Genomic DNA, 13,642 nt, shown 5'->3' with positions numbered 1-13,642 from the left:
CAAACAAGAGTCTAGCCACCGCCCCTTGACATTCAACGGCATTAGCATCGCCGAATCCCCCACCATCAATATCCTGGGGGTCACCATTGACCAGAAACTTTACTTCACCAGCCACATAAATACTGTGGCAACAAGAGCAGGTCAGAGGCTGGGTATTCTGCGGCGAGTGTCTCACCTCCTGATTCCCGAAAGCCTTTCCACCATCTACAAGGCACAAGTCAGGAGTGTGATGGAATAATCTCCACTTGCCTGGATGAGTGCAGCTCCAACAACACTCAAGAAGTTCGACACCATCCAGGACAAAGCAGCCTGCTTGATTGGCACCCCATCCACCACCTTAAACATTCACTCCCTCCACCTCCAGCGCACCGTGGCTGCAGTGTGTACCATCTACAAGATGCACTGCAGCAACTCGCCAAGGCTTCTTCGACAGCACCTCCCAAACCTGCAACCTCTTCCACCTAGAAGGACAAGGGCAGCAGGTGCATGGGAACACCACCACCTCCAAGTTCCCCTCCAAGTCACACACCACCCTGACTTAGAAATATATAGGCCGTTCCTTCACCGTCGCTGGGTCAAAATCCTGGAACTCCCTCCCTAACAGCACTGTGGGAGCACCTTCACCACACGGACTGCAGCGGTTCAAGAAGGCGGCTCACCACCACCTTCTCAAGGGCAATTAGGGATGGGCAATAAATGCTGGCCTTGCCAGTGACGCCCACATCCCATAAAAAAAAATAAAAAAAATATTGGCCTTGCTTTAATTCAGATTCTGCGAGACTAGTCATGGTCTCACTTCTGTCCTCAGCAATAAGCCTCCTGTCCTGTCCCTTTTTAGGGGCTGATTTACTTATTTAGCCATTCGATCTTGCCAACTTCTAACCAGAAAAACTGACCTCATGCATTGTAGCTTCCAGCTGTGGGCCCCAGAGCTGCAGCTTGCAGTCTCTTGTTTAAAACACCGAACTGACAGCCTGTGTGCCACTCTGTCCTCCTCTCTGTGTTTCCAGCTTATGTGTCCAAAAAATTGTTTAAGTATATTGTCGTAAAATAATACCTTGTTAAACATATTGTAAATGTTTTTCCACCCTTTACATCCAGAAATTTCCTCCAACTAAATATTGGGAAGACCGAAGCCATTGTTTTCAGTCCCCGCCACAAACTCCGTTCCCTGGCCACTGACTCCATCCCTCTCCCTAACATCTGTCTGAGGCTGAACCAGACTGTTCGCAACCTTGGTGTCATATTTGACCCTGAAATGAGCTTCCGACCACATATCCACGCCATCACTAAGACCGCCTACTTCCACCTCGGTAACATCGCCCGTCTCCGCCCCTGCCTCAGCTCATCTGCTGCTGAAACCCTCATCCATGCCTTTGTTACCTCTGGACTTGACTATTCCAACGCACTCCTGGCTGGCCTCCCACATTCCACCCTACGTAAACTTGAGGCCATCCAAAACTTGGTTGCCCGTGTACGCAGCACTCCAGGTGCGGTCTCGCCAGCGCCCTGTAAAGTTGCATCTAAACTTCCCGACTTTTATACTCCATCTCCCTTGCAATAAATAGGTTAATGTGTTACTAGTTTAAATGGCCAAGCTTTGCATTACAAGGTATCTGAACCGCAGGAATTCGAGGCTAGCTCCATAAACATTGTCTGTGCCTGAAGGGTGTGAAATGGCAGACAGTCTGTGTAATTAAAAGAATTTCTCTTTGTTCACATCTTCTGTCCCAACACGTCCGCGTTACAAGATTTAGAACCAGCTCTGACATTAAGCCACGTTGCGATAGAGAGTGAGAGATGGGGCCACAGCACAGAACCTTACTTCTCTGATCCCAACTCCCTTCAAGTGCGGTTCAAAGTTGGGAGCAAAGAGTCGCTGAATTTACCCTTCTAATTTCACCTCTTTGCGAGTTTATTTATTGCACAAGCATTTACTGCAACGTGTCCATTCCCAATGAGCAAAATGTAACTCTGAAATCATGTATTTGCAGCAGATTATTCTAGGAAATAAGCCTTCCCCAAAACCATGCTGATAATGCCTTTAAATTGCTGGGACTGTGCTTGCATGGATTGCAATCAAACGATGAGGTCTTGTCTAATCCCCGAGAGATGATATTACAGCCCAGGCTAGCCCATGGCCCATCAAAGCTTCAATTCATTTCAGCCCATTAGCTCACATCCCGGAATTTGCGGTGGGGCATGATGGCGAGCTGTCAGCATTCGCTGTTATTACCCCTCTGAAACTGACCGTAACTTGAGGATTTAGCGCGTGCGCATCTAAACGCGGAAATCCTGAAGCTGCGGTCAGTCATTAAGCTGCCCCGACACTGGCTGCACTGTGCAACCCCCCAACCCCCATAGTTGGCAATCAGTGAAACTGATGAAAACTTGGGTTTTTCCGCGGTAATATCGCTGTTAAACACCCCATTAAAAGTTAGACCCTTTTGGATTAGGTGTAACTGGGGTTTTAACAGCGTATTGCCAGCTGAACAACCGTTCTGGCCCTGAAAAACTACAGGAAACTCTTTGGTATCCGGCACCGACGGGACCGGCGTGTTGCCGGTTGATCAAAAATTCCGGATGATGGAGAGGGTTATCTACCGAGGCTATTTTAAAAAAAGAAAAATTAAAAAATCAAGAAATGTGCAGTATACAGGAATTGGGTACTCACTACAGAATGTTGTGTTAAATGGATGGTGGAAGATGCTTGGTTAAGTACAGTACTGCCAGTTGAGGGTAATGCAATGCAATGACTACCAGCAACGTGGGAGACACACAGTACCCCCTGTAAAATGGCGGATCAGAAGAGACTACCGGCAGCGCGGGAGAGTCAGACTCCTGTTACAGGGGGATTGAGGTGTTCCGACTTCCAACAGCGCCAAGAAGCCGAGTAGTGGCAGTTTGGAGAACTACCCCCACTGACTAACTCGGCCACCGCGGGAGACTCGGACTCGGCAACATTGCCGGTTATTGAGGTGTTGTTTTTGGAGTGAGAATTTTGCCGGCTAATAGAGAATACCGGATATTTAGGTGCCGTTTGAACAAGAGTTTCCTTTAATTTTTTATAATTGTCAAATTTCTCCATTATGATGATAAATACAATTAATTAAAAAAAACTTTATTTTAAGTTTGTTCGTAACGATTCAGCTTCTACCGTATCCCCAATGTGAGAGTCCCAATCTTCGCTCTCTGTAACACTTTTTAAAAGTCCAGATAAAAGCAGCTTCCTGTCTGAGAATTCCGCAATGTGACTGGCTGCTTAGACAGCTTGTTGAAGTCACTGCAGCATCGCACGAGGAATCCCCATCACCGGGCGCTGAAATCAACTGAACGTCGAAAAAGGCAAACTTCTCGCCACCGCTTTCTACGGGGCCAGCGGCGAGCGCCTTTGCTTCACGGCTGACCGCAAGTGTACCAAGAAGCCAAGTGTGGCCCTAACTGCAGGGCCTGTAAGACACGTGGCGCAGCTCCAAGCTCGGTAGGTAGTGTTTATTTATTTTTGTGCCGCATACGTAACTTGTGGAATATTTTTATTTTCAGGGGCATTGCTCCTCAGAACAAACCAGAGCTGCAGCGAGTGATGGAGCAGAGAAAGAGAGACCAAGTCGTTAAACAGAAGAAAGAGGAAGAAGCGCAGAAGAAATCCGACTTGGAGCAAGAGTTAATGAAACGTCAACAGAGGCTAGACCAGGTGGGAAAACCAGCAAACTAGCACTTAAAACAGTTCAGTAGACAACCCAGGAGTGGGCCTTTGGCGTAGCAGTAAGCATCCCCGCCGCTGGGCCAGAAGGTGTGGGGTTTCGAACCGCGCTCCAGACAGTCCCGGCAAGTAGAGTCGGAGCTCCGGCTCTAAAATTCTGGGTTGACATCCAGCGGGATACTTGCGGGTGTGGGTGGCCCCCCCCCTCGTATGGGTTGTGGGAGCCCGTAGAACCCTCCCGCCATAGGACTAACCACTCTAATGGCTGGTATGAAGATGGTTACGGTCACGGAAGGAGCGTTTAACGCGGCCAGAAATCCTTCCACTACTTCATACTGTTCCCCAAAGGGAACAGTGTGTAGACACGATAAGAAGAAGTAGACAACCCCACCTTAAAGATATGGGGGTAGATTTTGCTGAACCTGTCGGGAAGAAGGCGGGACTACAACTTTCAGGTTTTTGACCCGCCTACTTCGACGTCCGGCCAATCCACGTGATTGTGACAGGTGATGTCACAGACTGAAATTTCATCTGTCAAGAGTCCTTGACAGATGAAATATCAGTGTTTCACAGCTGTTTGAAGCTGTCAAACACTGAGTCTGAGTTCTGACATGAGTCATTCTGCACAGACTCAGTTAGAACTCTTACTGGCACTCAAAGCTGAAGGCTGTCACTTTTGACAGATCGCAGCCGTTCAGCTTTCAGTTCCGGCTGAGTGATGCGCTCCCGATGGCTACAGGAAGAAAGGCTGTGAAGGTAAGTACAGGTAAGTAAAAGTTCTTTACACACTTTAGGCACACCAAACACATTTACCTTTGCACTCATGCACCCATCACTCACCTGAGCGCCAACATCACGACTCCTTCAACCCGACGGCCCGCCTGCTCTAACCTGGCGTGGTTTGGAGCCGTCGGGAATCCCACACGACACCCCTCAAAATAGGGATTAGGCTAAAAACTGCCTGTTAACTACCTGTTAACAGGCAGTTAATTGGCACTAATCCCTTCCCGCCTGGTTTCGGCGGGTCCCAGTGCGGGGCGAGTACCCCCGCCGCCCCTGAAACTTACGTGGGGCGGGGTTTTGGGCGGGATGGTGTTGGGACCCCCAAATTCGGGATTTTGAAACCCCGCCCGACGGCTGGGGGGAAATCGGGGCCATGATGTCCGTGTTACTCAAGTTAAAATCTATGTCCTATGTAATGGAATACATCCCACTTGCAATGTCCCACTTGAAGCTTAATAACTTAATTAATGCTGTATCAGTGCCAAAGTTTACAAACCCACTCCATGTTGGCTCGTTTTATATGTGGTGAAGTTTGCAGCACAATGTTGCGGAGGTACGAAACAGAATTTCAGTGCTAGATATATGTTGAGAACGGGGAGACAGAATTAACGCCTTTTGTTTGAGCTTTTATTTTTGTGAATTCAAATCCAAGCCTGTATATGCCAGGCAAAGTGGAAAGTATGACTTAATTGTTTGATTTGCTTGTTGCTACCAGCGACTCCATTTGTCTTTATGACAGCAAAATTACATCCATTGCCGGAATAATCCATTTCCTGCCAAGAATGTCTCCTAAACGGCCCTATGTTTCTTCAATTAAAAACGAATGCAGATTATTTTCAAAACACACGCATTGCTGTAGGATTATACATCTGGCGGCAGAACCTTCATTAACAAGGAGCCGAGCTCGAACAGCCCAAATCCCCGGGCAGAATGTTAGTGATGGTGCGACTGAAAATTTATCACATTTACATTTTAAAAAAATACACTTTTGGGGGGGTGGGGGGAGGGGGGGGAGAACACTGTTTTGTGAAATTAATGCAGTTGCTTTTAGTCAGTTTGAAAGCAAAACTAGGAATGCTGTAAATATGGATTAAAGGCAGCAAAAGCTGGCGATGAACAGTGCATCAGTCAGTAGCTGGAAGAGAAAGAGAGGCTAATGGTTCTGCTGGGACCCTGCATGAGAACTGGGAACCTGAAACATGAGCCTATCTTTTCCATCCGATATTGACTGAACTGTTACCTGCTGTGTGTTTCCAACATTTTCTATTTTTTATTTCTCATTGCAATATTCAGCTTGTACTTTTTCTGATCTATGAAATGATGATCCCTCTGATGTGCAGTGGCAAGCAATGGAGAATGTTGTTGAGGACGCCTACAACCCCTCCCCCCGCGGCCCCCCCCCCCCCCCCCCCCCCCCCCCCCCGGCCTCTTGAGCATCCCCGATTTTAATCGCGCCACTACTGATGGCTGTGCCTTCAGCTGCCTGGACCCTAAGTTCTGGAATTCCCTCCCTAAACCTCTCCGCCTCTCTCTCCTCCTTTAAGACGTTTCTTAAAACCAACCTCTGACCAAGCTTTTGGTCACCTGTCCTAATATCTCTATGTGGCTCGGTGTCAAATGTTGTTTGATAATCACTCCTGTGAAGCACCTTGGGACCTTTTTACTACGTTAAAGGCGCTATATAAATACAAGTTGTTGTTGAGAAAGCTTTCAGAACAAGCACTAGATTTGCAGGAGTTCTGGAAAGAGTTGGAATTGTACGGTGTTGGCGCGGAGTGGAGCTGGACTTGTATTGGTGACCATTCAATGTGATTTCAGATTGAACAGGAAAAGCTGAACGCTGAAGAGAAACAGGAAAATGCTCCTGAATTTGTCAAGATGAAAGGTAACCTGCGGCGAACCAAGCATGAGGAGAGCGCAGACCTGCAGGTCTCTTAGAGAGAAGGCCCATCGCGTGCAGAACTCCGAACTTTGTAGAGTGGATTCTGTTTTTCCAGCCACGAGGAATCGGCACTGTGGTTACAGCTTAGCAACAAACTCCAGCAGCACGAGAGCTTTTCGGCAAGCGGCTCCCTTCACCGCAGCGCACTGTCCACCCTGCACTTGCGAAGGGGCCTCATTTGGTGCAGGGCAGCTTTCAGAGTGATGACTGACTGCGGCGGGTAGGGTGGGGGGGAGAGCTCACCAGGCTCTTTACAAACAGATTTGATTCGAGTGAGATTCCAGAGCATTGACGAACTGTTTTCATCATTCTCGGAATATGACCTGTTTAAATAAAAAAAAAAGTAGAGGATGCAACCTTGATGCCGAGTTGACTGCGGATGAGCTATTTGATCCACTCATTAGCGTTTAGAATCAGCCAAACCTAATGCAGGCGCCAGACAACTATTGAGATTATTGTTGGGGGGGGGGGGGGGGGGGGGTTGGCAGGTGAAACTGGACTTTGCCGATAACACACAGCGGGCGATAATGATTCCAGCCCATTTTACACCCCACCTGAATCCAATAGAAAAGGAAATCGGGCGGGTGTGAAACAGGCTGCTGATTCGCTGTGGCCAGATGTGCGCTGAAGTCGAATTTCACCCCCTTTGACTTTTATTTATGTACTGCAGTATATTGCAATGGTATTATCCTTTGAGAATATAAGCTTAGAAATTGCCGTCAGCACTAGTAGGAGATGGGCATTTACCGTCTCCCTTGAGCGTTCCTTTGTCCGCTGTTGTAGCGGAGGTGCTAACCCACTTCAAATAAAATGGGATAGCGGCTCCATTCAAAGGGTGGACAGACGAACATCCCGTGAGCGCAGGAATAATCTTGGCGATGGCAATTTCTAGGCTAGCTACACGACGATGGAGCTAATTTTCCAGACACGCTGGTGGCAGATCAGGTCACACTCCACCGGCACCGACGCTGCCTGGGATTCGCCCTCTGCTGAGGTTCCCAGAAGCAGCCTATCCTTTCGGAATTTGACCCCAGTGGACAGGTTTTGACACAGTTTACGAATCTTAACAATATGCAACCAACAGAAAAGCTTAGCTCGCTTCCTTTCCTCGTTTGAATATCCTTCTGTAGTCCATCAGAAATCTGGATCAGTGACCATGCACTCCAAATTTTGCTAAGTATTTTGAGTTTTTTTTAATAAGTTTGCAATGTGAAGGAACTCGTTCTATGAAATTTGTAATGATTGAATACTGGTAATTGAATGATTTATCGTTTGTCAGGTTGGTGTGCAGGAGAGGTCAAGTCTTTTATAGTATTGATCCTACCTTGTTTGCCCATCTGCCTGTGCATCATACCGTTACTCTGGTGCAGTCTGAGCATGCACTGATCCTCTGACCGCAACAATTAAAGGAGTGATGTGTCATTTTTGTGCAATCTACAGTATTTTGATATAATTCAATAATAGTTGACGACCGTGTTTCATTTTATGACAAGACTCTAGCGATACGAAAGCAAAATACTGTGGAGGCTGGAAATCTGAAATAAAAACAGAGAACATGGGAAACACTCAGCAGGTCAGGCAGCACCCGTGGAGAGAGGAACGGAGTTAACAACAGTGAACTGTTCTGGCGAAGGGTCATCGACCTGAAACGTTAACTCTGTTTCTCTCTCCACAGAGGCTGCCTGACCTGCTGAGTGTTTCCAGCATTCTCTGTTTGTATTTCAGCGGTACAAAACTGTGCAAGGGTGTTTTTTAACCAGCAAAATGAATGGCCTCCTCTTGATGAAAATGTCCATTTTTAAATCCGACTCAGTCAATATGGAAGATCATTATTGTAAGCCAGATGTAATTGTCATTCTGTTTAGTTTTGTGTGATCATATATTAGTATATCTCAGAATTTATTAATATATTAATGTCTTGCATAAAGCACGCATCACACCTTTAAAGTCCATAAGGGAAAAAATGTCATTTTTCTGATTGGCTCAAGTATCCCAGCATCAATGTTCCCTGTAAACTGCATGGCCGCGCAGCGCTCCGGGGGTCCCGCGCAGCGCTCCGGGAGTCCCGCGCAGCGCTCCAGGGGTCCCGCGCAGCCGGCTTTTCAATAGAATGGAGCCCAAAACAAAACTACAGGGAACATTGCTCAGTGTCCAATCAAAAAACATTTTTAACACTTTTTTCCATTTCATTTCTCCAACCCTTCTTCTCCACACCCCTCCTCCCTGGAAAAAAAAATGATAACCCAAGATTTTCCACATTGTGAAACTTATTGTGAGCATTGGTGCAGGAGATGACCTCGCATTAACTCGTGTCTGAAGTAAAATCGAATATCGGCAGCAGCAAAGCCCATTGCTTCCTTTAGGGGATATTTAAACGAGCAGCTGTTTATTTTTTATTAATCAGATTAGTTCTCTGAAGTTTTCCAGTCTTGGTGGCAATGGCAGCTCACTGTACCACTGGCCCGTGTCAAACAACTGCTAAAGCCCGAAAACAGCACACGGCCCACAGTTTGATTTCATGTAAACCGGGCCAGTATAAGCACGAAGGAAACTGGTAAGATACAATATTAAAACTAGTTATCGCATCCAAATTGTAACATGAGTTCTCTTAATTATTAAAGTACTTCAGACCTTGGATAGATTGTAAGTGCACAGAGGATGCCAGGAATTATCCTTTGTCTAAAACATTCAATAATGGGAGAAGTCACACTTGTGATATATTCACAAAACCCATTGTTCAACTAATTCTGAGAGGGAGGAGTTACAGCACAGAGCTCGAGAAATCTTTCTAAACCTAGTATTTCTGTGCAATAATTCAATTTAAAATCAAACAACATTTTTGAAACTTTTCTAACTTCTCGCCGCTCTGTCTCTGTGTGTCTCTCACTCTGTCTCTGTCGCTCTCTCGCTCTCTTGCTCTCTGTCTCTCTCCGTCTCTGTCTTTTGCTCTGTCTCTCGTGCGCTCTCTCTCTCTCTCTCTCTCTCTCTTTCACTCTCGCCCTCTCTGTCTCTCCATGGTTAGCCGCCTTGTTTTTTTGATATCAGGGTGGCCGTTGTTCCTCTGAAATTTGCTTTTTGCTCCTAGCTGCGAACACCTCACGCTATAAGCTGTTTCTCTCCCTGCATCTTCACTGAATTGAAATCAAGGCAGTTTACACCATTTCCTAGTCTAACTTCTCATTTCTTAGAACCTAAAAAGTGCACAAGTTGTTATCTCCATCAGTCTCCTTGCTCAGAGAATCTACACACTTTTAAAACCACAGTTTGATGGAACCTAACCACAACTTTTCCATCTGTTCCACCTTCTTTCTGGACACTGCGGTGGTGTTCTGAACGATAGGCTTTGACCCTTCCCCATATATTTAAAAAAAACAGTTGCCAAGTATAAAGAAATTACTCAGCATGGAGAAATGGAATATGAATTTCATTCCGCAAGCGAGGAAGACCAGGCATCTTCTAAGGAACAGTCTCGAATGGATTGTGAAAGTATATTCACTGGAGAAGTAAGCCACATTCCTGCATATGCTGCTGTTCCACGATTGTTCATCCTATTTACAACTATCTAGAACTTTGAGGTTCTCAGTGATGTCACGCGGAGGTCACTATAGCCCAGGGAGGAGTGTATGTCATTGGAATAAAAGTATTATACATCATTTTGGCATTTTCCATAGTGTCTACCAGTGATTTTCACAATTGAAAGCAAAATATGTTGTGAAACACGCTCACGGTCCCCGTCACGCGCTCGCAGTCCCCGTCACGCTCTCGCCCGTCATGCTCTCGCAGTCCCCGTCATGCACTCTACATCTTTCAAAGCCAAGTAGCATTGTGCAACGTTTGGCTGCACCAAATGCAGAATGCATCCCGACGCCTGATCACCACGGGATCCTGTGTGGTTTTCATTTTCCAAATGCAGTATATTCAATAAAGTTTCACGCTTCGAAACATACTGGCCCAGAATTTGCGGTGGGCAATGACGTCAGCCGAGCAGCATTACCCCTCGGAAACTGACCGCAACTTCAGGATGTAGCGCACGCACATCCGAACACGGAAATCCTGACCTTGCGGTCAGTCATTCACTGCTCCGACACTGGCTGCACTGTGGATCAACCCCCCCCCCCCCCCCCCCCACCACCACCATAGCCGGCAATCAGTGAAACTGATGATAAATTTGGTCCTTTCCGCGAATACCGCTGTTAAACACCCCATTAAATGTTAGACCCTTTTGGATTAGGTGTAATGGGTTTTTAACAGCGTATTGACTGCTAAACAAACGTTATGGCCCTGAAAAACTAATTTAAATTTTGTGGACTGACATTTATCCATTTTAATAAACATTACAATTTTTAAGAAACTTAAAAAAAAAAAAATTTGTAAAGTTTGTTCATCTTTATTTCAGGTTTACCTTTTCCCCCATGTGAGAACCCCAAGCTTTGTTTGGCTCTCTCTAACATTAAAAAAAAAAGTTAGAATGAAAGGAGCTTCTTCACTTCCTGGTCTCTGAGAATTCTGCATTGCGATTGGCTGCTCAGACAAGCTTGTTGACATCACAGCAGCTCGCGTTAGGGATTCCCCATTAACTCAACCGAACGTCGGAAAAGCCGAACTTGCCACAGAGATCGTGAGACCTTTGTGCGAAGCTTTCTTCGAGGGCCAGCACCTTCGCTTCGCCACCGACCGCAAATTACGGGCCAGTTAAAACTTTCCCTTTTAATTACAGGCAGTAACAGACGTGTAATAATTGCAGCACTGGCGGTGCCTTACTTATTTAACGTCTGAGAGAGATCTCAGAATTTGCTGATGCCTGTTCCACTCGTGAATCATGGGTCTTTAACGCTCATGAAACAAATTCAACAATGTTATTCCTTTGCAGTGAATTAGCAAACTACTGTTCAATGTTTTGTATTACCGCAACTGTACTATATCAGTGTTCAGCACTTCAGCCGTGAACTCACCACACCAGTCATTTTCCGATCGACTGTGGGCGCAATGCCATGGAATATGTGAGAGGACTTGGTAACATTGCATGCACAATGTGCCTTAATTTCAACTTTACTAGCTTCAGTTTAATAGAAGTGTGTGAATCCATGATAAACTTGAGACGTCTTTGAGTCTAGAGGTGCGGCCAATTAATTACCTGTGGCTCAAAGGGACGCTGTGGAATTTAACCAGTTGAGTTAACTTGGTTTAGATCCAAATGCCTTGTTCCAAAACTGCAGAGTATCTTCAATCCTTGGAATGGACTTATTTGTACAAGGATCAAAAGTGCATAATATTGGAGCATTAGCCACACGTGATGTGGGTATCGGGACTCACAATGGTCATGTCGCACAAATCCTGCTCACTGTTTGATGGGGGATCTCGTGTGATTGGATGAATATTCCCTCATCCTATGCTTTGAGTTCCTTTGTGATTGAATTCATAAAACCCTCACTATGATTACTCGTCCCAGAACTCGATCAGTTCGTGGTCTTACATTTTTTGATAAGTTGATTTTAACATTTGTTGCATCACTGCATGCTTGTTACCTCTTCCCTGATGGTTTTTAAGTATTACACGCAAGTTAAGTGAAAACCGTGAACTATTTTGAAATAAAAAAACATTTGCTTCTTTTGCATTGACCAGTTTGTGTTTGTGTATCTGTTTCCGCGGGCAATGATTTTAGCAGCGATGGAAACCTCCGGCTATAATCTGTAACTTGGTGTAACGCGATTTCAGCGAAAGGTTCAACACCAGATGCGATTTGGAAAAAGCTGCCTCAGTGGGTTAAAGCGTCCGATGTGAGGCCGGTCTTGCAGATCGAGAAGAACCCGCACTGAACTGGCTGATCGCAATTGGGGTGGCAGCAGGTGGTGCATACACTGGCTGTGGTGGCCCTGGGCGAGGGAAGAGAAGGAAATAAGGCAGCGTTCCCGCTCCCACCCACTGGCTTCTGTTGTCAATGGGGTTCCCAACTTTGGTTGGAGGTATTCCTGGCGGTTTGATCACGCGATGCCTGACCACATGACGGCTGATCATGTAACATCTAAAAGTGTTACTGCATTTGCCGTATGTGGCGGGGCCCCTGTAGTCGAGTATCTTTGCCGTATGTGGCTGGGCCCCTGTAGTCGAGTATCTTTGCCGTATGTGGCGGGGCCCCTGTACGAGTATCTTTGCCCTTTATGGCTGGGCCCCTGTACGAGTATCTTTGCCCTTATGGCGGGCCCCTGTAGTCGAGTATCTTTGCCCTTATGGCGGGGCCCCTGTAGTCGAGTATCTTTGCCGTATGTGGCGGGGCCCCTGTAGTCGAGTATCTTTGCCGTATGTGGCGGGGCCCCTGTACGAGTATCTTTGCCCTTATGGCGGGCCCCTGTAGTCGAGTATCTTTGCCGTATGTGGCTGGGCCCCTGTAGTCGAGTATCTTTGCCGTATGTGGCGGGGCCCCTGTACGAGTATCTTTGCCCTTTATGGCTGGGCCCCTGTACGAGTATCTTTGCCCTTATGGCGGGGCCCCTGTAGTCGAGTATCTTTGCCGTATGTGGCGGGGCCCCTGTAGTCGAGTATCTTTGCCGTATGTGGCTGGGCCCCTGTACGAGTATCTTTGCCCTTTATGGCTGGGCCCCTGTACGAGTATCTTTGCCCTTATGGCGGGCCCCTGTAGTCGAGTATCTTTGCCCTTATGGCGGGGCCCCTGTAGTCGAGTATCTTTGCCGTATCTGGCTGGGCCCCTGTAGTCGAGTATCTTTGCCCTTTATGGCGGGGCCCCTGTAGTCGAGTATCTTTGCCGTATCTGGCTGGGCCCCTGTAGTCGAGTATCTTTGCCGTGTGTGGCGGGGCCCCTGTAGTCGAGTATCTTTGCCGTATCTGGCTGGGCCCCTGTAGTCGAGTATCTTTGCTCGTGGTCTCGCGCTGGCAACCGTTGTGCAAGGAGTTCCGAGAACTCGGATGCCTCCCATGAGCAGATGAAGAAAGGAGATCTATGATGGGGGAGGGATTCACGGAGGGGGGAGGGGAATCAAAGGTGGGAGGAACTTTGATACCACCAGTAACTAATAATAACGCGCTGAAATTTCCCCACTAACTAATAGTAATACTGGTAACACTCCGATTCCCCACGTAAACAACAGTAATACAATCACTCACTGATCATCTGTATGTAACTGGCAGTAATAGGTGGAACACCCTAATATCCTAACTGGAACTAGTAGTAAGAACTTAAGAACTAAGAGCAGGAGCAG

General features: G+C 46.8%; 1 protein-coding gene across 3 annotated transcripts in view; it reads left to right on the top strand.

Moving 5' to 3' along the window:
• Window positions 1–12,046, top strand: part of LOC147105909 (protein FAM107B-like) — a 207,024-nt gene extending 194,978 nt beyond the window's left edge. For all 3 annotated transcript variants that reach the window (XM_086010818.1, XM_086010817.1, XM_086010816.1), the window contains exons 3-4: window positions 3,544–3,694; window positions 6,305–12,046. In XM_086010818.1, the coding sequence (XP_085866944.1) occupies window positions 3,544–3,694; window positions 6,305–6,424 (271 nt within the window). In that variant the 3' untranslated portion in view covers window positions 6,425–12,046. The remainder of the gene's footprint in view (window positions 1–3,543; window positions 3,695–6,304) is intronic.
• Window positions 12,047–13,642: the final 1,596 nt, after the last annotated feature.

The sequence above is a fragment of the Somniosus microcephalus genome, chromosome 17, assembly GCF_052327205.1.
Source record: "Somniosus microcephalus isolate GS21.2 chromosome 17, FLI_Smic_1.0, whole genome shotgun sequence".
Classification (NCBI taxonomy): domain Eukaryota; kingdom Metazoa; phylum Chordata; class Chondrichthyes; order Squaliformes; family Somniosidae; genus Somniosus; species Somniosus microcephalus.
This window is presented reverse-complemented; position numbering and strand designations above follow the sequence as displayed.